The 23,152-nt window shown below is 45.0% G+C and overlaps 1 protein-coding gene across 1 annotated transcript; it reads left to right on the top strand.

Annotated features, from left to right (window-relative positions):
- Positions 1–1,781: 1,781 nt before the first annotated feature.
- LOC132829053 (zona pellucida sperm-binding protein 4-like) lies at positions 1,782–17,216 on the top strand. Its single transcript, XM_060846340.1, has 9 exons — positions 1,782–1,986; positions 7,716–7,894; positions 7,970–8,067; positions 8,149–8,282; positions 8,374–8,563; positions 9,108–9,255; positions 9,369–9,441; positions 9,585–9,695; positions 17,128–17,216. The coding sequence occupies exons 1-9, from the start codon at positions 1,782–1,784 to the stop codon at positions 17,214–17,216; spliced, it is 1,227 nt and encodes a 408-aa protein (XP_060702323.1).
- The last annotated feature ends 5,936 nt before the right edge of the window (positions 17,217–23,152 follow it).

Raw genomic sequence — 23,152 nt, 5'->3', positions numbered from 1 at the left:
AATTCTGGTTTCTTTCTTACTGGAATGATGTTGTGAAACTTGAAAGGGTTCAGAAAATATTTACAAGGGTGTTGCCAGGGTTGGAGGATTTGAGCTATAGGGAGAGACTGAATAGGCTGAGGCTGTTTTCCCTGGAATGTCAGAGGCTGAGGGGTGACCTTGTAGAGGTTTATAAAATTGTGAGGGGCATTGATAGGATAACTAGACAAAGTATTTTCCCTGGGGCCGGGAAGTCCAGAAGTAGAGGGTGTAGGTGTAGGGTGAAAAGGGAAAGCTATAAAGGGACCTAACGAGCAGTTTTATCATGCAGAGGGTGGTGCGTGGATGGAATGAGCTACCAGGGGAAGTGGCGTGGTGTTTTAAAATGCCTCTGGCTGGGTATATGAATAGTGTTATGAAGATGTAGAAGTGTACTGTACCTTTAAGGAAGTTAAAAGCTAGCAGAACTCCCTGACTGCACCAAGTGTTCTGAACAAGATTCAATGTAACATTTGCTCCAGCAGCTAGAGTAGCTGGTTGCCTGGAAACAAAACTAAATTCAAATTAGGCCAATCAGTTTAAATTATACCCCAAGATACCAAACACCAATCAATTTTGAATTGAGTACATTGCCAATATTAAAAACCAATGCTACAATCTGATGTTTTGGGCTATAAGACTGGGAAAACGTCAACAGTTGGAGAGAGAACTGCCAAAGACCAACAGATGTAGGCTGCTGGTAATAACTCTCTGGAGAAGGGGTTTGCACAGGAAAAAGGATCGACACCGACCTGGAGAACAAATCGACAGGGGAAGAGCCCAAGAGAAGATTCGACAGCTGGCTGTATGTGAAATTTGAAGTTTTCTATAAATTTTCATCAGGGGTTTTATCAGACTAGTATTGTAGAGGGAAAAGCAAAGTATAGGTATTGTAGAAGGAGTTGTAAACAATTGTTCATTCATTATTCTCTGTTATACTTTAAGAAATAAAGTTGTTACTTTTTACTTTAGCTTTAGTTCTTGGCCTGTCAAATTTTCACAGTTTACTGTATGGGATAAATATTTTACATTGCTGGTTCAAATTAACAGAGGGGCTTTACCCTGTGTCATAACAAGGGGAAGGATTGAGAGAGATATGGGCCAAGTGCTGGCAAATGGGACTAGATTAGGTTAGGGGTATCTGGGTCAGCACGGATGGGTTGTACTGAAGGGTCTGTTTCAGTGCTGTACATCTCCATGACTCATTAACACCATTCAGTTCTGCAAAATTGATGTTCTTTAAATTGTATTTCTCTCCACAGATGGTCCCGCTGGGAAAAGAAAGATTTAAAATGATGTGATAGGGTGAAATGGGAAAAGGCTCTATCACCCAGTCAGTAGTTAGGGAGAGGGAATGCACTGCCTGGAAACGTGGGGGAGGCAGATTCAGTTCAGGCAATCAGGAGGGACTTAGGGGGTTATCTGGGTGGAAATAGTGTGTGGGGAGAGGCAGCAGGTTAACAGTGGAGAACAGGACTGCTGATGGGCCGAATGTCCTCCTCTGCACCGTCATAATTCTCTGACTCTTGTTTCCTACTTCCATATCCACGCAGAACCGATTCTGGAACAAAATACAATCTTGGGCTCAGGGGAACGCAGCGTCAGTTGTGAAGATGTAATTGTAGCTGGAATCTCGCCCTAATCCTTAATGAGGATCAGTGACAGTTAAAGCCTCTTCAACACGAGAAACCCATGGCCAGGAGCTAATTAGCGGCTATAAAGCGGGTTGGTGCTCAGGGGCGGGCACAGATTCAGGCAGCGCGATGGGACATTGGTTGGTTTGGTGTCTGTGCCTTTGGGCCGCTCGGCCCTTCCTGGTCTCTGCTGTGTGTCCTCCGGAGCCGGGCTGGATGCTGCCGTGTGGCCTGGCCACTATCAACAGCACTGAGTGCATCAAGCAGGGCTGCTGCTTTCAGTCCCCGAGTCTCAGTGGGCAATCCTGTTTCTACAACCTGAGAGACAGCCCAGGTAAGCAGCCCAGCCTCCTCCCGGAGCGGAGCCCACCCCGAATGGGGGGGAAGGAAGCATGAGGACCACCCCAGCCTGGCACTGAGGAAATAACCCGGGACTTGTTGGTGTTTCCTTGTACAATGGTGAAGGGCTGTTTGTGGGGAGTCAGTGGGAGGGAGGCAAAGGGACCCGCTCCTGAGGAGAGAACCCAGGAACATGATGCTGTCTGACCCTAATCGAGTAGGGGATAATCCCGAGTGAAGCGGTTGGTTGGTTTGATGATGGATAATGTCCTGGTCTCACTGAGTTTCTCTCCTTGTGTTAGAAGCAGGTGTTTAATAGCTTTCAGGGTTTGAACAGCAATAACGGGCAATGATATTGCAATGTTTCCTAGTGCTCCTGTTATGTTGAGGTGTGTCTCTCTTGCTGTAATGTTTCAAGTTAGAAACTGCACAGCTGAAATGATGCTGCTTGGGATTGTGTTCAGAGTTCTCTTACCAAGGAAACGCTGGTGTTACCATGGGGAGATGATTGACAGCATCTACACTGGTGGAGTGAGTGCTTGGGGTTGATAAATCACCTGGTCTGTGTATCTGGTATCCTCCTGTTAAAGGAGGTGGAGATAAATTACTATGCACCCTCCTCCTATTCCACCCTCACTGGAATGAGGAGTGAGGTAGAATGAATAACTATGGGCTTGTGCTTTTCTCATCTATGGCTGACTTAGTATTGATATCCATTTCAAACCCACAATTCCCACAGCTACTTTGACCACAAGGCCTTTTTCTTCCCTCCCTGTTCCTACAAAAATGATTCCCATAACTTCAATTTCTGACTCTGTATCTCTTCCTAGGCTGAGGATTTCACTCCAGGACACTTTGGGTGGCATGGTCACACAGTGGTTAACACTGCCTCAGTGCCAGAGACCTGGGTTCCATTCCTGCCTTGGGCAACTGTGTGGAGTTTATGCATTCTCCCTGTCTGTAGATTTCCTCCAAGTGCTCAGGCTTCCTCCCACAGTCCAAAAATATGCAGGCTAGCTGAATTGGCCTTGCTAAACTGCCCACAGTGTGAGGTGTAGGGGAATGGGTCTGGGTGGGTCACTGTGGATTTGTTGAGCAGAAGGGCCTGCTTTTACACTTTTTTTAGATTAGACTTGGTGTGGAAACGGGCCCTTTGGCCCAACAAGTCCACACCGACCTGCCTAAGTGCAACCCACCCATACCCCTTAACTAACACTATGGGCAATTTAGCATGGCCAATTCACCTGACCTGCACATCTTTGGACTATGGGAGGAAACCCACACAGACATGGGGAGAACGTGCAAACTCCACAGTCAGTCACCTGAGTCAGGAATTGAACCTGGGTCACAAGTGCTGTGAGGCAGCAGTGCTAACCACTGTGCTGCCCACAATCTAATGTAACATCCCAGATCTTTCCTGTTGGAAAAAATAACTGTTGTTGGGTGGGGAAGGAGGAAGTTGAGAGAAAGGAGCCTGGGCCCCTCTTCCAGACAGGCAAAGGACATCTGCTGTTTGTCATCCTCAGAAGGATCCATGCATTCAACCACTGCTCTTTCTGCCCTATTGGACATCACATAGTAAATCCACTGAACTCTCTCACACTCCCCTCTAGACACTGACCTCCTTGACCACTCTGGCCCCTAACCCCAACTCTATCGGATATTCACCATCTCAGCTCCCAAACCCCACCCCTGGGATGAACAGTCTGACCTCAGCAAAGGGACTCATTCCTCTCCTGCACCTGCATGTCAATGAATCTTGCAAACATCCAGATGTTCAACTTTTGTCTCCACCTCCTATACTTTGAATATGACCCTCACCCACCCTCTGTAAACTACCTTCTACCTCTAACAACATATCTGGGCATCACTGTCCACCTCGACCTCTTAATCTCCAACTGCTGTCATAACATCTATTGCCTGAACTTCTCTCTCTATCTGAACATGCAGCCCATTGCTCCAACTGCAACCTCTCCATCAAACCTGCTGACCAGGGAGGTGTATCAGTAGTACAGTGTACTGACTACTACATTGCTGAGGCTAGATGCCAATTCTGTGGCACGACCTACTGGTCCCTTGAACATGACTCCATCTTTTATCACCAAGCCATCATTTCCCAGACTATCAACCTCTGATCATCAGGAGATCTTCAATTCACTGTCCCCAACCTGACAAATGGGCAATGCAGGATAAAGGAACTATCTCCTCCTACCTGAAATCCATAAACCTGACTGTCCTGGTCAACCTGCTATCTCTGCATGCTCCTACTCCTCTGAACTGCCCTGTAATTCAAATCCTCCAACCCTGGTACCATCTTTGTAAATCTTTTCTGAACCCTTTTTCAAGTTTTGCAACATCATTCCTAAAAGAGGGAGACCAGAATTGTGCACACAGGTCAAAATGGCCTAACCGATGTCCTGTACAGCTACATTTATCCTCGGCTGCTCTAGGAAGCGAGAAAGGAGGCTGCTATACTGCTGGGGGTTGTACTGGAGGCAAATGTTTCTTCTCCTTTCAAGAAGGGTAATGGGGAAATTGTTGGCAATTACAGGCCAGTCAATCTTGCATCTGTGGTCAGCAAAGTTTTGGGAAGAATTCTGAGGGATAGGATTTATTGCTTTGGCAAAGCACTGCATGATTAAAAGCAGTCAGCATGGCTTTGTGAGGGGCAGGTTATGCCTCAAATCTTGAGTTCTTTGAGGAGGTGACAGCACAGGTCGAGCAGTGGATGTGGTGTATATGACATCAGCAAGGCCTTTGATCAGGTTCCCCATGGTAGGCTCATTCATAAAGTCAGGAAGTATGGGATACAGGGAGATTTGGCTATCTGGATTCAGAATTGGCTGGCTGACAGAAGGCAGAGAATGGTTGGTTGTAGATGGAAAGTATTCTGCTTGGAAGTCGGTGTTGAGTGGGGTCCTGCAGAGCTCTGTACTTGGGCCTCTGCTTTTTCAAGGTTTTTATAAATGACTTGGGTGAGGAGGTTGAGGGGTGGGTTAGTAAATCTTCAGATGACAATGGTTGGAGGTGTCATCTATAGTGTAGAGGGCTGCTGCAGCATGACAAACAGGATGCAGTCTGGGCTGAGAAATGGTAAATGGAGTTCAACCTGGATAAATGCAAAGTGATCCATTTTGGAAGGTGGAATGTGAATGCTGAAGACAGGATTATTGGCAGTGTGGAGGAACAGAGATCTGGGTGTGCAAGAACATAGATCCCTCAAAGTTGCCATCCAAATGGATAGGGTTGTTAATGAAAGCCAAAACACCATATGCTTTCATTAACAGGATGGAGTTTAAGAGCCATGAGGTTTTGCTGCAGCTCTGCAAGTCCCTGGTGAGGCCACACTTGGAATATTGTGTCCAGTTCTAGTCGCCCTACTATCCAAAAGAAGCTTTGGAGAGGGTGGAAAGAAGGTTTACCAGGATGCTGCCTGGACTGGAGGGCTTGCCTTATGAAGAAAGGTTGAGTAGGCTTGGACTTTCCCCTCTGGAGAGGAGGAGGAAGACAGGAGACCTGATAGAGGTGTACAAAATAATGACTAATAGATAATCAATAGCCAGAGACTCTTCCCCAGGGCAGGATTGACTGGTACAAGACTTCATAGTTTGAAGATATTAGGAGGAAGGTTTTTAGAGTTGTGAATGCATTACCGGTGGTGGAAGCAGAGTCACTGGGGACATTCCAGCAACTGCTGGACATGCACATGGATAGCAGTGAGTGAGGGTGTGTAGTGTTTACTATATTTTACGTTAGGATTAAATCTTGGCACAACATCACGGGCCAAAGGGCCTGTTCTGTGCTGTACACGTCTGTTCTGTTAACATGACCTCCTATAATCAATTCTGAACAATAAAGAGCTTATGAAATGCTGTCTTCACTATCCTATCAACCTGTAACTCTACTTTCAAAGAACTGTGAACCTCACTCCAAGATCTTTGTTCCCAGTAAATGTATGTCATGCCCTGATGTGCCTTTCCAAAATGCAGCATCTCAATATCCATTCAATTCAATCTGCCACTCCTTAGCCCATTGGCCCATCTGATCAAGGTCCTGTTGTATTGAGGTAACCTTAGCTGTCCATGACATCTCCCATTTTGGTGTCATGTGCAAGTTTGAATGATACCTCTGATCACATCCAACTCATTAATATAAATGAAAAGCAATGGATGCGGCACACCCTGGTCATAGGCCTCCAGCCTGAAAGTCAACCCTCCACTAACATCCTTTGTCTTCTACCTGCAAGCCAGGTCTGTATTCAAATGACTAGCTGTCCTTGTATTCCATGTGATCGAACCTTGCTAACTGGCCTACCATGAGGAACCATAATCAAACACTTCTTTGAACTCCATATAGATATGTCCATTGCTCTGCCCTCATCAATCCTTTGTTCCTAATAAAACTCAATCAAGCTAGTGAGACATGATTTTCCCCACAAAGCTGTGACTATCCCTAACTTCAAATACATGTAAATCCTGTCCCTCAGGATTCCCTCCAACACCTTGCTGACCCCCCCACCCCCTGATGTCAGGCTCACAGGTTTAGGTTCCCTGGCTTTTCCTTGCCATATTTCTGAAATATGACACCATGTTGGCAGACCTCCTGTGCCTCAAGACTATCAATTCTTGGCCCCCAACCCCTCCTTCCTAAAGTACATTCAGTGTCTCTATACACCTGGATCCTCCCTAAGGAGGGTCTAAAAGCCCCCAGTTTCTTTGCCTCCACTGACACAACCATCCCCCTCCACCTCTGCTTGCTCTTGGTGGAACTGGTCCTCTCCCCAACAACTTTCTTTGACTCCTCCCCTGCACTATAAACCATTGGTTATGCCTGCCTTTTCATAGATGTGTGAAACAGTCCCTCTTCCACAACTATACTGACATCAACTCTTGTCTCCTCCCCTGCTGGACTGACTCCTTGCCTCGACCCAACTTGTCCATCTTCCTCATTTTCCAATCCACCCTTTCCACTAACCAACGCAGTCCCCAACACATTAATATTCCACCCCCTCTTTAAGTTTCGTTTTCTTTCCTTCCTCAGTCCTGATGAAGGGTCCACACCTAAAATGGTAACTTTCCTGCTCCTCTAATGCTGACTGGCCTTTGCCTTCAAGCTCCACATTTTTTATTGACTATTTACCCCCAAATCCTTTTTGGGAGCAGAGTGATGGGAATGGTTGGTTGTTTGGATGACTGATGACCAGGTTTATCCTATGCTAATGCACAGGACAGTGTAATGTCTGGACCTTGTGTGCATAAGTGACATTCAAGCACCTGTCTCTTTTACCTCTGTCAAAACACTTTTATTTTGAGCAGGTCTGCTTTAGCTTTGATTTTTCAATTTTTTTTGGAATTCCCCTACCATGTATTGGAGCTTTTAATTCTCCCACTCATTTTTAGGATCCATTACCAAGTTTTTAAAAAAAGCACTTGGGGTTCTTTGAGAGAACCCTGCACTGCCACTGACCCCCCCCCCCCCCCCAATCCCCATTACTCTGTTGGGTAGTCACATGGCTTCTAGAGTATCTTTGTAGGATATTGTATTCACTTTCAAACAGGTGATCTGCCTTAATTGCTGACCACCTACAAATAAAAACCCAGGCTCCAAGTTGCAGAACTGTAAAAGCTGTGAATGATTTTATGGTTTTGTGGCATCATCCCTCTGTCAATGATTTGGAGATCACATCCACAATGGGGGAACTAAACTTTCCCATTCTCTCTGCAGTGTGCACAGCAGATGGCCAATTCATTGTAGCAATCACCAGGAACCTGACCCGTCCTGCCCTCAACCTGTCATCTCTGTACGTGAAAGATGGACATGAAGCTGAGTGCAGGCCTAAGCTCATCACAGTGGAACTTGTAGCCTTCCGTTTCCCAATTACCTCTTGTGGCTCGACCCAGCGGGTGAGTATTGGAGGCTCCAGCATTCCGTCCCTTTGAACAGGCCAGCTCCCTATTAAACAGTGTCTTCCCTTGCAGGAGGAGAATGGGAGCTTTGTGTATGAAATGGATGTCTTGGGGAAGAGGATGATTCAGAGGGGGCCACTGGGCTCAATAACACGGGACAGCACCTTCAGGTGAGAGGGCAGTGGGATTTGTTGGTATGGATAGGGAAGTGTTACTGACTAACTCCACTGTCTATTTCTGTCTCTCGACAGCCTGCACGTCCAGTGCAAGTACAAGGGGGAGCATGAGGCAGGCTTACAAATCAATGTCTCAGTTTACACCCTCCCTCCACCACTAGCTGCTTCTGAAGATGGGATCCTGCAGCTGGAGCTGCGAATAGCAACAGGTAGTGCTGCCCTGGTAATAGGAGCACTGGTGACTGTATCACTTCAGGGTAGTGACGGCTTGTTTGGCTTTTTTTTATTTTCATCTTTTAGATGGCAGCTACAGCTGGTGGTACAGGGATAGTGACTACCCCATTCAGAGAATCCTTCAGGAATCGGTGTTTGTTGAGGTTCGTGTGAAGGATCGCACTGACCCAATGATAGTCCTGAGATTGCGTGACTGCTGGGCAACTCCTGTGCCAGCCCCTGACCATGAGGTGCAGTGGAGTCTCCTGGTGGATGGGTAAGGACGCTGAATGGAAATGCTGGACTTGGACTGAGTGAAGTGAAGACTACATTCTTGCTTTATAGTGTCACTAAAATGTGTATAACATATGTCCATTAGTGTTGATACTTATGCCTTTTTCTTTCAATGTTGCCCTGACAACAAGCTGCCTGCTGTCACTGACACCTTCTCAAATAGTTTCTACAAATCTCTTTCCACAATCACAGGTTGCCCTTTAGTGCTGTTTGTTTTCTTCTCCAATGACCAATCCCAATACAGTGTGAATTGCAATTAAGGACTCTAAATTTAGCTCTGACAGAATGAACTGAAAGATAACTGGCCTGCCCACTTTAGCTTTTCCATTATGGTTGGATTGTTGTAGAGATTTTTGGAAATTATTAGACGAGGTCCATTACATCCTGGTGCAAGATGGGCTTTTGATATGTTTGCCCCTTGGCACCCTCTTCCAGGCAACTCCCACTTGCTACCTGACTTTATTTGCAATCTATTTCTGGTTTGGTTTAGAGCTCTTGGTCACCTGAACTACTTCTTCTGTTTTCAGGTGTCCCTATGAAGGTGATGACTATCTGACCCTCCTACACCCAGTAGGTGTCTCTTCTGGCCTGCAGTTCCCAACCCATCACAAGCGGTTTGAAGTGAAGACGTTTGTTTTCTTGGATGGAGTGTCTGAGCAGCCCCTCTCTGGACAGGTAACCAAATGGAAAGAATGACGCCAAGCCTCATGAAATCCTCTTGCTGTGTTGCTGTACTGCAACACAATCATTCCCCAGGAAGCTCTCCTAAGATCTCTCCTCCTTTCTAGGTTTACTTGCACTGCAGTGCTGAGGTTTGTTCTCCCTCTGCTCAGGATGACTGTACAACCAGATGTGGTCCAAGTGAGTTCCTTGATTGTTCTCATTAAGCTGAGACCCACCTCTCCATCCTGATCTGACTGCCCCTATATCCAATTACCAAGGATACAGCATCCTGGCTGTAGTGTCAACATGGATTCTAACCACCTCTTGTCCCCCTCCAACAGGGACACGCAGGAGTGCTCTCCTCCATGAGGGGACCTTGGTAAGTGCTCCTGGTCCAGTTGTTCTCCTGGAAGTTGAGAACAGCCAGTCTAAGCAGCTGCTTAATGAGAATGGTAAGTGATGTTCCTTGTTTAGTTCACCTGAGCATCTTTTCCAATGTCTGAACCTCCTTCCTCCTTCCCTGTAGGTGCTGCTGGATCTCCTGTTTTGATTGGAGTAGTTGTTGGGTTTCTGGTGTTCCTGTTGATGCTGATGGCTGCAGTGTACAGAATGAAGAACCCAGCCTGGTCTGTCCCCAGTGTCATGAGATTGAACTGTAGACCTTGAATACAAATAAACCAGACAAACCTGTCCCCAGTGTGTATCTAAAACTAAGTTAGTCTTGTTGGAAGTGTGCTTGAATTGTGGTTCAGTATTTTGGGAAGGGACAGCAATTAATTCAGACCAAATGGTGAGTGGCTTAGAGTTACCCAACTGGAATTCCCAGCCTTGCCATGTTCTTGTAGGAACATGCTTGTGATTCTGGTCAATGGTGGTACCCTGGAGTGGCTGATATTCAGCAATAATGCTAGTACCTGCTAAGCTGGCTCAATAGGTTCATTTTTCCTTAACATTGAAGAATTCAAATTGGTTGGTGCCACTGACTGAGTGCCCTTCATGTTTGAAGTTATTCACCATTACAATATTTCCTCCAGCTAGTTTTATTGTACTTTGTCTAAAATCAGATGTGACTCCCTAAAGGATATGCAATTGTTATTTTAGGATCAAGATGAGGGGAAAGGTCTCCCACCAGAGTAGTGAGCCTCAAATTGTTTCTCAGCAGTTGTGACCAAAACATTGATCACATTGAGATGATTCTCTGAAAGCTGAAGGGTAGAGGAAGGAAGTGGGAACAGGATACAGTGTCATATGGTCACTGAGCCTGTCTGCTGTCCAAGGCTGAATGGCCTATTGGGCTTACTTGTTTGTTCTTGGGCTAATGTCTGTCCTGCTTTCACATATGCAGTGGCTTCACTTGTTTCATGTAGCTGTGACCTTCAGGATAGCCATTCCTTTCCCAGTTGGTGTGAGGAAATGTCCTCCAAATGAAAAATGAGGTGGTGCAGACCTGAACTTGCTGTGGCTTTATTCAGATTGGTCTCTTTTTTTTTTTTTGGGGGGGGGGGGAACCACAGGGCTTGACTGCATGGTGTATATTCCTATTTGTTAATGCCCTGTTTCAGCCCTTGTAGTGCTTCATTCAACTTGGTTCAGTAATTACTAAACTCTGCCCAGTACATGTTACCCCAGTGGTAAACAGACTAATCCAATCTGTTTTCCTGGGTGTAGTTGCAGCATGTCAGGAACTGCATTCTCTCCTGCTTTTCTTCATTCCTGACTAGATAAGGATGTGTATTGGTTATGGGCTCCTTTTCTCCTACTTTGAAAAGTAAGAAAATATATTGGCTTTATTTATCCAATGGTACAACTTTCTTTGGCCTGTTTTTGTCCTACATCATGCAGTGCTGTGGGATGGATGTTCCACAGGAGGAAGCAACAGAATGAGATTTAGTTTTACAACCTCCTATCTCTTAAGAAAAGAAATCACTGGCCTCTAGGATTAGAATCTCTTTCACCACCCCAGACTGCAGTGCATGCTGGTTAGTGGGTTGGAGGCTTATGGGAATTGGGCAGAAAAGAGATGAATGTGTACACCAAGGCTACCCTTGTTCCTCTATGCTACTCTGTATCCTCCTATTTACAGAGTCCCTGTGCCTGGGTGTTTTTTGCCTCAAACACATCTTTTAAGAGCAAGAGTGAACCATTTGGTAAGATGATTGCTGATGTAATTGTAGCTTGAACTCTTCCTCCTAGTCATGATACACTGTCTCCCTTTTTGAAAAAATCTTTCCAAACACAATTGCTTTCTCTCTTCCCACCCCCACACCTTGCAAACCTATTCAATGAACATGCCTCCTCCCTTCCCTGAAGATAGCTCCACAGACACTGCACCCTCCAAGAGAAAGCATTGTTCCTCCCTCAAACTAAAACTAAAAGGCCCCTTGTGTTAATATTGCTCCCTCATTCTTCCCTTTCCCATGAAGGGAAACATCCTTTTCAATGTCTGCTTTGTCATGTCCCCTCAACATCTCAATGTCTTAAATTACCTAATTTTTCTAAACTGGAATGAAGACCTGCTTAGTCTATCCAGCCTTTCCTCCAATGTTCTCACTCACAATGTTCACTCACAGGATTCTACCTTTATTCAATAAAGGGAAAAGTTTTTTAGGTGAGGTGCAGGCATGTTCTACACACTCCCTCTGTGGGAAATATTTTGCCAAGTGGTGGAGTTGGAAGTAGGCATGTTAGCAATGTTCAAGTTCATCTTGATGAACATGTTTCAAACAGAAATCAAAGTGGGCCATAATCAGAATTGGCTATCAGTGTACCTTGGTGGGCTGTAGGGCCTGTTCTGGTGTTTAAGTTAACTAAAACTGTGCAGAGTAGTCTGGATGGAGTATTTCAGTGCCCTATACAAGTTTTCCATATTCCATTCCCTTTCTAACTTCCAGCATAGTTTCTCTGCTGAGCCATAGAAACAATACAGCACAGAAGGGTATGTGCAGTCCACTGTGACCATACTGACCCAGACACCAGGTGCCCTTTTCCAGTCCCATCTTCCTGAACACAGCAAGTAGGGCTGCAGCTTACAGCACTGATGCTGATGATATAGCCACTTTGTAAAATAGCTTGGAGTCTCTGCCTCCACTAGTAACTCAGGCATTGAGCTCCAGACACTAACCACCCTCTGCAGAACATGTACTTCCTCATGTCTTTAATCTTTGGTGCTTAGCTTGGAACTATAATCCCTGGTTCTGGAAATCTGCCAATGGCAACAGCTTCCTCCTGTCCACTGTCTCTACCCCTCAATTCTGTATTGTCACATCCTCCACCTTCTCTATTGTAAGGAAAACATCCCCAATCTTCTATCATCACTACATGTCTCCAGCCCTGGCAATATTCTCAAATCTTTTCCACACTCCCTGGAGCAATTAGATGTTTCCTGGAATGTGGTGACCAGAACTGCACAACACTCCAGGTTTCATCATTTTAATATCCTGACTTTTGCATTCTATACCTTCTCCAGTGAAGGAGAGCATTCCATCTGCTGCCTTCAACACTTAAACCTGAACTGCTTTAGGGATCTGTGCAGTTGCATGCCAATATCTCTTACTTCATCTACCCCTTTTGCTGTATTCCCATTTATTGTGATTTTCCCTTTTTCCTGTTAGCCCTCTCTCTTTAGTGCATCACCTTACACAGATTACACGAACAGTCTGATGCATGTATCAGGACACCACGTTCCCTCTGAAATGGAGTTTTGCAATTTCTCTCCATTTCAGTAATAGACTGAGGTTTTTTATTCTTCCTGCTGCAGTGAACAAGTTCACACCTTACAATATTTCACACCCTCCTCCAAATCTCTCAGCATACAGTAACCTTGATGTTGATTCATGTACTGGCACCCTTCAATGTAAGGGATGGCAGTTTTTCAATTGTCTCCAGTTGCTTATCCATCACCATTCTTGACAAGATGAGAAAAAAACATTTGCTTCTGCAGAAGCAAATGTGCAAATACCTCACTGTAGTGATGTTGGAGGAATACAGCAAGTTGGACAGATGCATGTGTTGGCTGTCATATGGCTGAAGAGTGGGGGTTGCAAGTCATGCCATGCAACCTCTCAATCTATCTGATTACAGTTGGTAACTCTGGAGATACATAAAATCATGTGCTTTGCTGCTATTTGTCACCCCTCTGCAAATACATGGAAGCAGTGAGATATTGTAGTTTGATGGGGATTGGGGAGTGAGAGTCACCAGGTTACACACTGAGGTTAGACAATTTTGCAGCCACAGCCTACAGATCCCAGCTTTAGGACCCCTCAGGCCTGTCATCTACTCATGATAACCAACAGGAGGACCATGCTAAGCAATGGGAGAGGTGGTGTCATATCACTTGCTATTCTACTGAGAGGGGTACATTAGTCATATTATCACTGGACTGTTAATCCAGTCACCCAAATAATGTCTGGGTACCTGTGTTTAAGTCCCACCACAGCAGATGGTGGAATTGGAAGCCAATACATCTGAAGTTCAGAGTCCAAAGATGACCATGAATCCATTGTCAATTGTTGGAAAACCCCATCTAGTTCAACAATGTCCCTTAAGGAGGGAAACTGCCATCCTTAGCTGGTCTGGCCTAGATGTGATACCAGACCCACAGCAACGTGGTTGAATCATAACTGCCCTCTGGGCAATTAGGGATGGGCAATAAATGTTGGCCCAGCCAGTGACACCCTCATCCTGTGAATGAATAAATAAAACACTTTGCTCTCCTCCCAACTTCCTTGTGCTGGGACCACTGTAACAATGCAAAGAATCACAATGCAAACTCAAGGAACAACACCTCATTTTCTACTCAGACACTTTACAGTTTCCAGGACTCAATACTGAATTCCACAATATTAGATACCCATCCTCCATTTCTCATGCAATCTCACCAACCTCCCCTCTCCCTCAAGGCTGTATCTTGTTTATTTTGTTTCCAGCAGAGAGGACCCATTTGCTCCCTGTTATGTCTTAATTTACACCCATTTTACATTTCTATTTCCTTTTTCACCACAATTAGCAACTCCCCTTGTCTCTCACAGAATCTCTGCACCATTTGCCCCCCACGGTTCTTCTCCCCTCCGCCTCGCTTTGTGTGAAAAACATGAAGTATTTTCCAACACAGTTCAGAAAGGGTTCTGGGTAATCCAAGATGGAGGATGGGAAAAAATTGAGACTGTAAGAGCTGCTCCTTTTTTTTGAGGTATTTAAGGGTTGGAGGTGATTTCCTCAAATTCCAGGAGCAGCAATTACTGTTTTATATACTGTTGCATTGTTTTGGAACACTGGGGAAAAAGATCAAAATAACAGCACTTTTAAAAGGAGGAAAACACAAAAGGCAGTGACCATGTGGTCAATGAGGGAGAGAGAGAAAGAAACACTGATTACTGATACAGCAGTGAATCTGCACAGTTACTGCCTTTGCTGTTTGAGTTCAAATACCTCTGGACGTCGTTGTGCATCGAGGAACAATTTAAAAAACAGCAACATTCACAGCTGACCTTGGATGAACCTGTGTGGGAGAGCTCACAGCACAGGAACAGATAAATGCATAGTTTTTAACATGTAACCTTGCTGTAATTCTACAGTAGTGAATAGAGCGCGTTCTTGATTATTGAGATATTTTATTGAGATCTATCTCTTGATTGAATTTTAAAAATATAAACCATAAAGACTAAATTAGCCTGGAGCACTGATTTTTGGATGAAAAAAATTGTGCTATTTTATTGGTCTGTAGATGGGCTTTCAATAGAACAGATGGGAGAACAGATGGGCTTTAGTAGAGTGATGTGCTCTTCCTGTGGGATGTGGGAGATAAGGGAGAGTTTCCATGTTACTGGTGATTATGTCTGCAGAAAGTGTCTTTGGTTGTGAATCCTATCAGATCACATGGATTGGTTGGAGCAACAGTTAGAGGCAATGAGGAATTTACAGGAACTAGGGGGTATGATGGATGGCAGTTATACAAAAGGAGAAAAGCTGTAGATAAAGTCAGGTGCATGGGTTAACTTCAGGAAAGGTAGAAGAGGTAGGCAGATGGTGCAGAAGTCTCCTGTGGGTATCCCCATCTCAAATAAGAATGCTGTTTTGGAAAATGTATGGAGTGTAGCACGAACATCCAAGTTTCTGGTATCAAGACTGGCTGTCATGTAATGAGGGGTACATTGGGTTCCAAGCGATTGATTGTGATAGGGGGCTCTCTTGTCAGAGGCACAGAAAGATGTTTCTGCGGCCAGCAGTGGAAAATCTAAATGACATGTTGCTTCCCTGGTGTCAGTATCAAGGATCTCAGAGGGTGCAGATTGTTCTCAAAGGAGAGAGGGACCATTTTACATATTGGACCCAACGACAAAGGAAGAGAAAAGGAAGTGATTCTGAAAAGAGAATATTGAAAGTTAGGCAGGAATTTAAAAAGGAGGTCCCCGAGGGGCATAATATGTGGATTACTCCCAGTGAGGGTAGGAATAGGAGGATAAAGCAGATAAATGTGTGGCTGAGGAGATGGTGCAGGAATAGAAGGGTTAACATTGTTGAATCGTTAGAATTTCTTCTGGGATAGAAGTGATCTGTACAAGAAGGATAGATTGCACCTGAATTGAGAGGGGACTAATATACTGGCAGGGAGTTTTTAAACTAGTAAGGTGGGACCCAGGGAAATAGCAAGGAAAGAGATCAATCTAAGACTGATACAGTTGGGGAAAGGAGTGAGTCAAACAGTCGGCAAGCTGGAACAAAGCAGAGAACAGCATATGACTGACAAATTAAACTGCATTCATTTCAATACAAGAGGCTGTACAGGGAAGGCAGATGTACTCAGGACATGGTTAGAAATATGAGACTGGGATATCATAACAGTTACAGAAACATGGCTTATGAATGAACAGGACTGGCAGGTTAATTTTCCGGGATACAAATGCTATAGGAAGGATAGAAAGGGAGACGAGAGGAGGGGGAATGGTGTTTTTGATAGGGAATAGCATTACTGCTGTATGTAATCCTGGCAATACATCCAGGGAAGATACTTGGGTAGAATTGAGAAATACAAAATGAATAATAATCCTATTGGGATTGTATTATACATCCCTAATAGCTGGAAATTGAGAAACAAATTTGTAAGGAGATTTCAGTTATCTGTAAGAATAAGAGGGTGATTATGATAGGGGGATTTTAACTTTCCAAACATAGACTGGGACTGCCATAGTGGTAAAGGTTTAGATGAAGAGGAATTTGTTCAGTGTGGACAAGAAAATTTTCTGATTCAGTATGTGGATGTACCTACTAGAGAACGTGCAATACTTGACCTACTCTTGGGAAATAAGGCAGGGCAGGTGACTAAGGTGTCAGTGGGGGAAGCACTTTGGAGCCAGCGACCATAATTCTGTTAGTTTTACAATAGTGATGGAAAAGGATAGACTGGATGTAAAAGTTGATGTTCTAAATTGGAGGAAGGCAAACGTTGACAGTATTGGGCTACAACTTTCAGAAGTTGATTGGAGGCAGGAGTTTGCAGGTAAAGGGATGGTTAGAAACTGGGAAGGCTTCAAAAATGAGATAATGAGCTACCAGAGACAGTATATTCCTGTTGGGTGAAAGGAACGGCGGGTAGATGTAGGGAATGCTGGATGACGAGAGAAATTGCTGTTGTAGGGTGAAATGGGAAAAGGCTCTATCACCCAGTCAGTAGTTAGGGAGAGGGAATGCACTGCCTGGAAACGTGGGGGAGGCAGATTCAGTTCAGGCACTCAGGAGGGACCTTGGGGGTTATCTGGATGGAAATAGTGTGTGGGGAGAGGCAGCAGGTTAGCAGTGGAGAACAGGACTGCTGATGGGCCGAATGTCCTCCTCTGCACCGTCATAATTCTCTGACTCTTGTTTCCTACTTCCATATCCACGCAGAACCGATTCTGGAACAAAATACAATCTTGGGCTCAGGGGAACGCAGCGTCAGTTGTGAAGATGTAATTGTAGCTGGAATCTCGCCCTAATCCTTAATGAGGATCAGTGACAGTTAAAGCCTCTTCAACACGAGAAACCCGTGGCCAGGAGCTAATTAGCGGCTATAAAGCGGGTTGGTGCTCAGGGGCGGGCACAGATTCAGGCAGCGCAATGGGCCATTGGTTGGTTTGGTGTCTGTGCCTTTGGGCCGCTCGGCCCTTCCTGGTCTCTGCTGTGTGTCCTCCGGAGCCGAGCTGGAGGCTGCCGTGTGGCCTGGCCACTATCAACAGCACTGAGTGCATCAAGCAGGGCTGCTGCTTTCAGTCCCCGAGTCTCAGTGGGCAATCCTGTTTCTACAACCTGAGAGACAGCCCAGGTAAGCAGCACAGCCTCCTCCCGGAGCGGAGCCCACCCCGAATGGGGGGGGAAGGAAGCATGAGGACCACCCCAGCCTGGCACTGAGGAAATAACCCGGGACTTGTTGGTGTTTCCTTGTGCAATGGTGAAGGGCTGTTTGTGGGGAGTCAGTGGGAGGGAGGGAGGTGCTTTGGTGGGTCACTGTGGATTTGTTGGGCAGAAGGGCCTGTTTTTAAACTAAGTAACCTAATCTAACATCCCAGATCTTTTCCTTTTGGAAAGAAAAACTGTAGCCACCCCTGCCCCCATGATTGATGATGCCCTCAACTGCATCTCCCCTTCCTGCACCTCTGCTCTCCAACCTCCTTTTTCTTCTTGCTGCCCCACCCCCCTCAAGGATAGTCCCTCGTCCTCACATACCACGTCATCAACCTCCAAAGCAACATATCATCCTCTACCATTTTTGCCACCTGCAGTAAGACTCCATCACCAAACAGATATTTCCTTCCCCACTACTTTCTGTAGGGACCACTGACTCTACAAGTCCCTTGAAAGTTCCACACTACTTTTTTCCCCTCCTGCTGCCCCTTCCCCCAAATATCTGGCATTTTTCCCTGCAACTGCAGGAAATGCAACATCTGGTCTTCCTTTCCATCCAAGTTCCCAAACAAATCATTCAAAATTTGGCAGAGATTCACCTGCACCTCTCACAAGCCTGGCCTATTGCATCTGTTGCTCCCAGTTTATAGAGGAAATAAAGCGCAGACTCGGACTGGTTTGTGGAGTTAGTGCTCTGATGCTCCAATCGACACCAACGTCTGGTTACCAGCCATTTCAACTTCTCCTGCTCTCTCTCTCCCAGTGGTGGATCCATCCTGGACCTCTTCACTGTCCAAATAAGGTCACCTACAAACTGGTGGAACAAAGCCTCATGCAGTCCTCACACTTTCCAAGTTTCTGAAAACCAGACTATAAAGGCAGGAGGGGAGGAGGTAGGGGGAGAGAAAGGAGCCTGGGACCCTCTCTTCCAGACTGGTAAAGCACATCTGCTGTTTGTCAGAAGCATCCATGCATCAGAAGGATCCATGCATTCAACCACTGCTCTTTCTGTCCTATTGGACATCACAGATAGTAAATCCACTGAACTCTCTCACACTCCCCTCCAGACACAGACCTCCTTGACCACTCTGGCCCCTAACCCCAACTCTATCGGGGATTCCCATCTCAGCTCCCAAACCCCCCCCCCCCCCCCCCCCCCCCCCCACCCCTGGGCTGAACAGTCTGACCTCAGCAAAGGGACTCTCATTCATTCTCCTGCACCTGCATGTCAATGAATTTTGCAAACATCCAGATGTTCAACTTTTGTCTCCACCTTCTATACTTTGAATATGACCCTCACCACCCTCTGTAGACCACCTTCTACCTCTAACAACATATCTGGATGTCACTGTCCACCCCACCCTCCCTCGACCTCTTAATCTCCAACTGCTGTCATAAAATCTATTGCCTGAATCTCTCACTCCAATCTCTCACTATCCAAACGTGCAGCCCATTGCTCCAACTCCAACCTCCCCATCAAACCTGCTGACAGGGGGATCCAAGATGGCAGCGACCCAGCAAGTCTGAGTCTATAGTGCTCTTCCCAAGACTTGGGTAAAGTGGGTCACCCACCCCCACCACACTCACCAAATCATTCATAACAGCTGTTAAATTTAAATAGTTACTTAGTATTATATTTAAATAGTCTAATATTTAGTGAAAAATGACCAAAGGGAAGGGAGCCCGCAGCTCTCAACAAGCAGGACCCCTCCCCCACCCTCTCCCTCTTCAGCTGCAGCAGAGGCGTCCACAGCCGCCCCGGGGGACTTACCGACGGTAACAAGCCTTGTAGAGATGATTACCAAGCTGGACGCGAAGATCGATGCCTTCATCGAGGAGTCCTGACATCGCTGGGAATCACTCTCGGCCGCGCTGCAGAAGCACGACCGAGACATCCAGGAACTGGAGCGCCGAGTCGGAGGGGCGGAGTTAAAGGCCGCGACCTCCGAAACTGCAGCTCAATCGGCCGCCGATCAGGTCCGGACTCTCGAGCAGCAAGTCCGGGCCTTAGAAAATCATATTGACGACCTCGATAATCGAGGTCGTCGAAAAAATATTTGTTTGCTGGGCCTTCCCGAACGGGAAGAGGAAGTCCAGCTTACAGCATTCCTGGGGCAATGGCTGCCACAGCTTTTAAATCTGCATGCTGGATCAGGCCAGGTAAGGATGGAATGGGCCTACCGGGTCACAATACGTGGGCCCGGCTCAAACCAGCGCCCACGCCCGGTCCTGTTCCAGCTGCAGAGCTATAGGGAGAGGCAGATGCTCCTAGAAGCCTCAAGAAATTTCGGAAAAGACCCCCAAGCCATGATCTATAAAGGATCCAAGATCATGTTATTTCAGGATTTTTCCCCAGCTCTGGTCTGAAAGAGGAAGGCATTCGATGAGGTGAAGAAGCGTTTAAGGGACTTAAATACTCAGTACTCCTTACGTTATCCAGCGACGCTACGTTTTAACCACGAAGGATCCATATATAACTTCAGTTCACCAGAGAAGGCTAAGGAATTCTTGGACTCTCTTAAATAAACTGTAAGAGATTGTGGATGCTGGTTTGCCTTTCCCCCCACTCTGGTCTATATCCCCCTTTTTTTTCTTCTCTCCTTTTTTTACCTCAGTGTTTAATATTATCATGGGGGGGCGGGGAGAGGGATTTGATTTTCTCCCCCCCCCCCGGCTTGGTTTGTTTTCTTTTATGACTTTATGTATATATGTGGATATGTATGTATGTATATATATATATATATGTTGGGGCGATTGGTTAATGTTGGTGGGGGGAGGTGGTTACATTATTCTGTTTTACCTCTGTCTTTAGGAGCGGGGTTGTTTTTTCCCTATTATTTTGTATTATTATATCTAATTATTACTTGTTGAGATTGTAATTTTATAGTTATATATTTATATACGGTATTAACATTCTCAAATATATCCAGGTGTTGGTGTGGGCGGGGGTAGGGTGCTCACTGTTAACTCTAGCTTTGTATTATATTTGAATTCTCCTCATTTTATTGAGGAGCACCTGGGTCAAGGGTGGGGCATTGGTTGAGAGAGGATAAGATCGACTTTTGGAGAGGAAGTAACGCTCCCTGGGAACAAGGGGGAAAATCTCCATTTAGGTACTTTTTATATTTTTTTTATTTAGAAATAGTTTTTTATTATATTGTTGTGAGTGTAATAGAGAGCCTTTATTTCTGTAAATTTTATATGCTCTATGCTCGGGATGTTCCAGATAGGGGTTCCCCTCCCAGGGGGTCTCGGATCTGCCCAGATGATTATGGTTGATCAGTCAGTTAAGTGGTGCACCTGGAATGTCAAGGGGAGTAATTCGCCAGTCAAAAGGAAGAAAATATTATCAAATCTTAAGAAAGAAAGAGTTGATATAGCTCTCCTACAAGAGACACATCTGTTGGATAAAGAACATTTAAAATTACGGCAGGGCGGATTTGATCAGGCCTTTTTCTCTTCTTTTAGCTCAAAAAGTAGGGGAGTTGTTATTCTTGTTCGGAAGAATTTCCCTTTCAAAATTCTAAATCAGATAAAAGATGAATCTGGACGATATATTTTGATTAAAGCCCTCGTAAATGGAGAGGAATATGGGATTCTGAATTTGTACTGCCCCCTGGCACACCCCTCTAAATTTATAACGGAAGCTTTTTCAAAATTGATGGCCTTTGGTGCCCATCATACAATTATAGGGGGAGACTTTAATTGTATTATGGATCCGGAAATAGATAGGATTCCCAAGAGTGCTGCTTGAGTATCTCCCAGATCTAGACAACTGGCAGATCTGAATAAAGAATTAGGATTGGTAGATGTATGGAGATGTCTTCATCCACAGGGTAGAGATTTTTCTTTCTACTCTAATCCACATAAATGTCATACAAGAATTGATATGTTTTTTGCCCCATCGATTTTGTTAAATTCTATATTATCCTATAAAATAGGTACTATAGCAATTTCCGACCACGCTGCTGTATATATGGAAACTAAGGCAAGGAACAATGGGACATCCGCTCGGCATTGGCGTATGGACCCCTTCCTGATAAAAGATAGTAAATTTGTAAAGTACTTCTCCCAAGAATTTAAAACTTTTTTAGAAATTAATTCAGGTACGGCTAGCAACCCATCAATGATGTGGGAGACCATCAAAGCTTATGCATGAGGTTTGATCATCTCCTACTCAGCGACCCAGAAGAAACTGAAGGGAGAGCAACAGCGTCTGCTCGAAGCTCGCTTAAAAGCAGCTGAAAGAGCATACGCTGATAGACCTTCTATTATAAAATTGCAAAGGATTACGGCTCTTAGGACAGCTCTAAACACTACGCTTACTCAAACGGCTAAGAGGGAAATATTATTTGCAAAACAAAGGTTATATGAACATGGCGACAAACCGGGTAGATACTTAGCATTTTTTGCAAAGAAAAAGAAGGCCCCTCAGACTATTATGACTATCAAGGAAAGTACAGGTACCTTGACTCATGATCATAAAAAGATTAATGCGATCTTTAGAGAATTTTATTCTGAGTTATATAAATCGCAGGATTGTGAAGATAGGACTAGGAGGATGCAGTCATTTTTTTAAAATTTGACCTTTCCGGGCTTGACTCCGGAACAGGTATCGGCCCTAAATGCTCCTCTAACAGTCCAAGAAATACTTGATGCAATTAGGCAACTCCAGAGTGGAAAGGCACCGGGTCCAGATGGTTTTCAAGCTGAATTCTATAAAGAATTTACAGAAATATTGGCTGATCCACTTATGGACATGTATAACTTTGCATATAGTCAGGTCTGTCTCCCGCCTTCGCTGAAAGAGGCAAATATCACTCTTATCCTCAAAAAAGGAAAAGATCCAGAAGACTGTACATCTTATAGACCAATATCCTTGCTAAATGTAGATTTTAAAATCCTCTCTAAAATGTTAGCACTGAGACTAGAAAAGATACTGCCATATATTATAAAGGAGGATCAGACGGGATTTATTAAAGGCCGTAGATCATCCAATAATATTAGAAGGGTCTTGAATATGATCCAAGCCTGCCATCAGGGAAAGATACCAGGAGTAGTAATTTCATTAGACGCGGAAAAGGCATTTGATAGGGTTGAATGGTCATATTTGTTTTACACATTGGAAAGGTTTGGCGTTGGACAGGTGTTTACCAAATGGGTCTCAACATTGTATAGTGATCCCAAAGCAGTTGTTATCACCAATGGATTAAGATCGGATAGCTTCAGTGTGGGTAGGGGCTGCCATCAAGGATGTCCTCTCTCGCCATTGTTACTTACGCTAATAATTGAACCACTAGCCGAAGCTATACGGACTGATCCTAATATAACGGCCCCGAGGATTGGTACAGGTAAACACAAAATTACCCTTTATGCAGATGATGTTCTTTTATTCCTCAATAATCCTCTGATGTCCGTACCTCATCTAATTCAAGTTATTAATACATTTAGTGCATTCTCAGGCTATAAAATTAATTTTTCAAAATCGGAGGCTATGCCAATGGGTGGCCTGGTTATGACACCCCACTTA

The sequence above is a fragment of the Hemiscyllium ocellatum genome, chromosome 28 (assembly GCF_020745735.1).
Source record: "Hemiscyllium ocellatum isolate sHemOce1 chromosome 28, sHemOce1.pat.X.cur, whole genome shotgun sequence".
In the NCBI taxonomy this organism is placed as follows: Eukaryota; Metazoa; Chordata; class Chondrichthyes; order Orectolobiformes; family Hemiscylliidae; genus Hemiscyllium; species Hemiscyllium ocellatum.
This window is presented reverse-complemented; position numbering and strand designations above follow the sequence as displayed.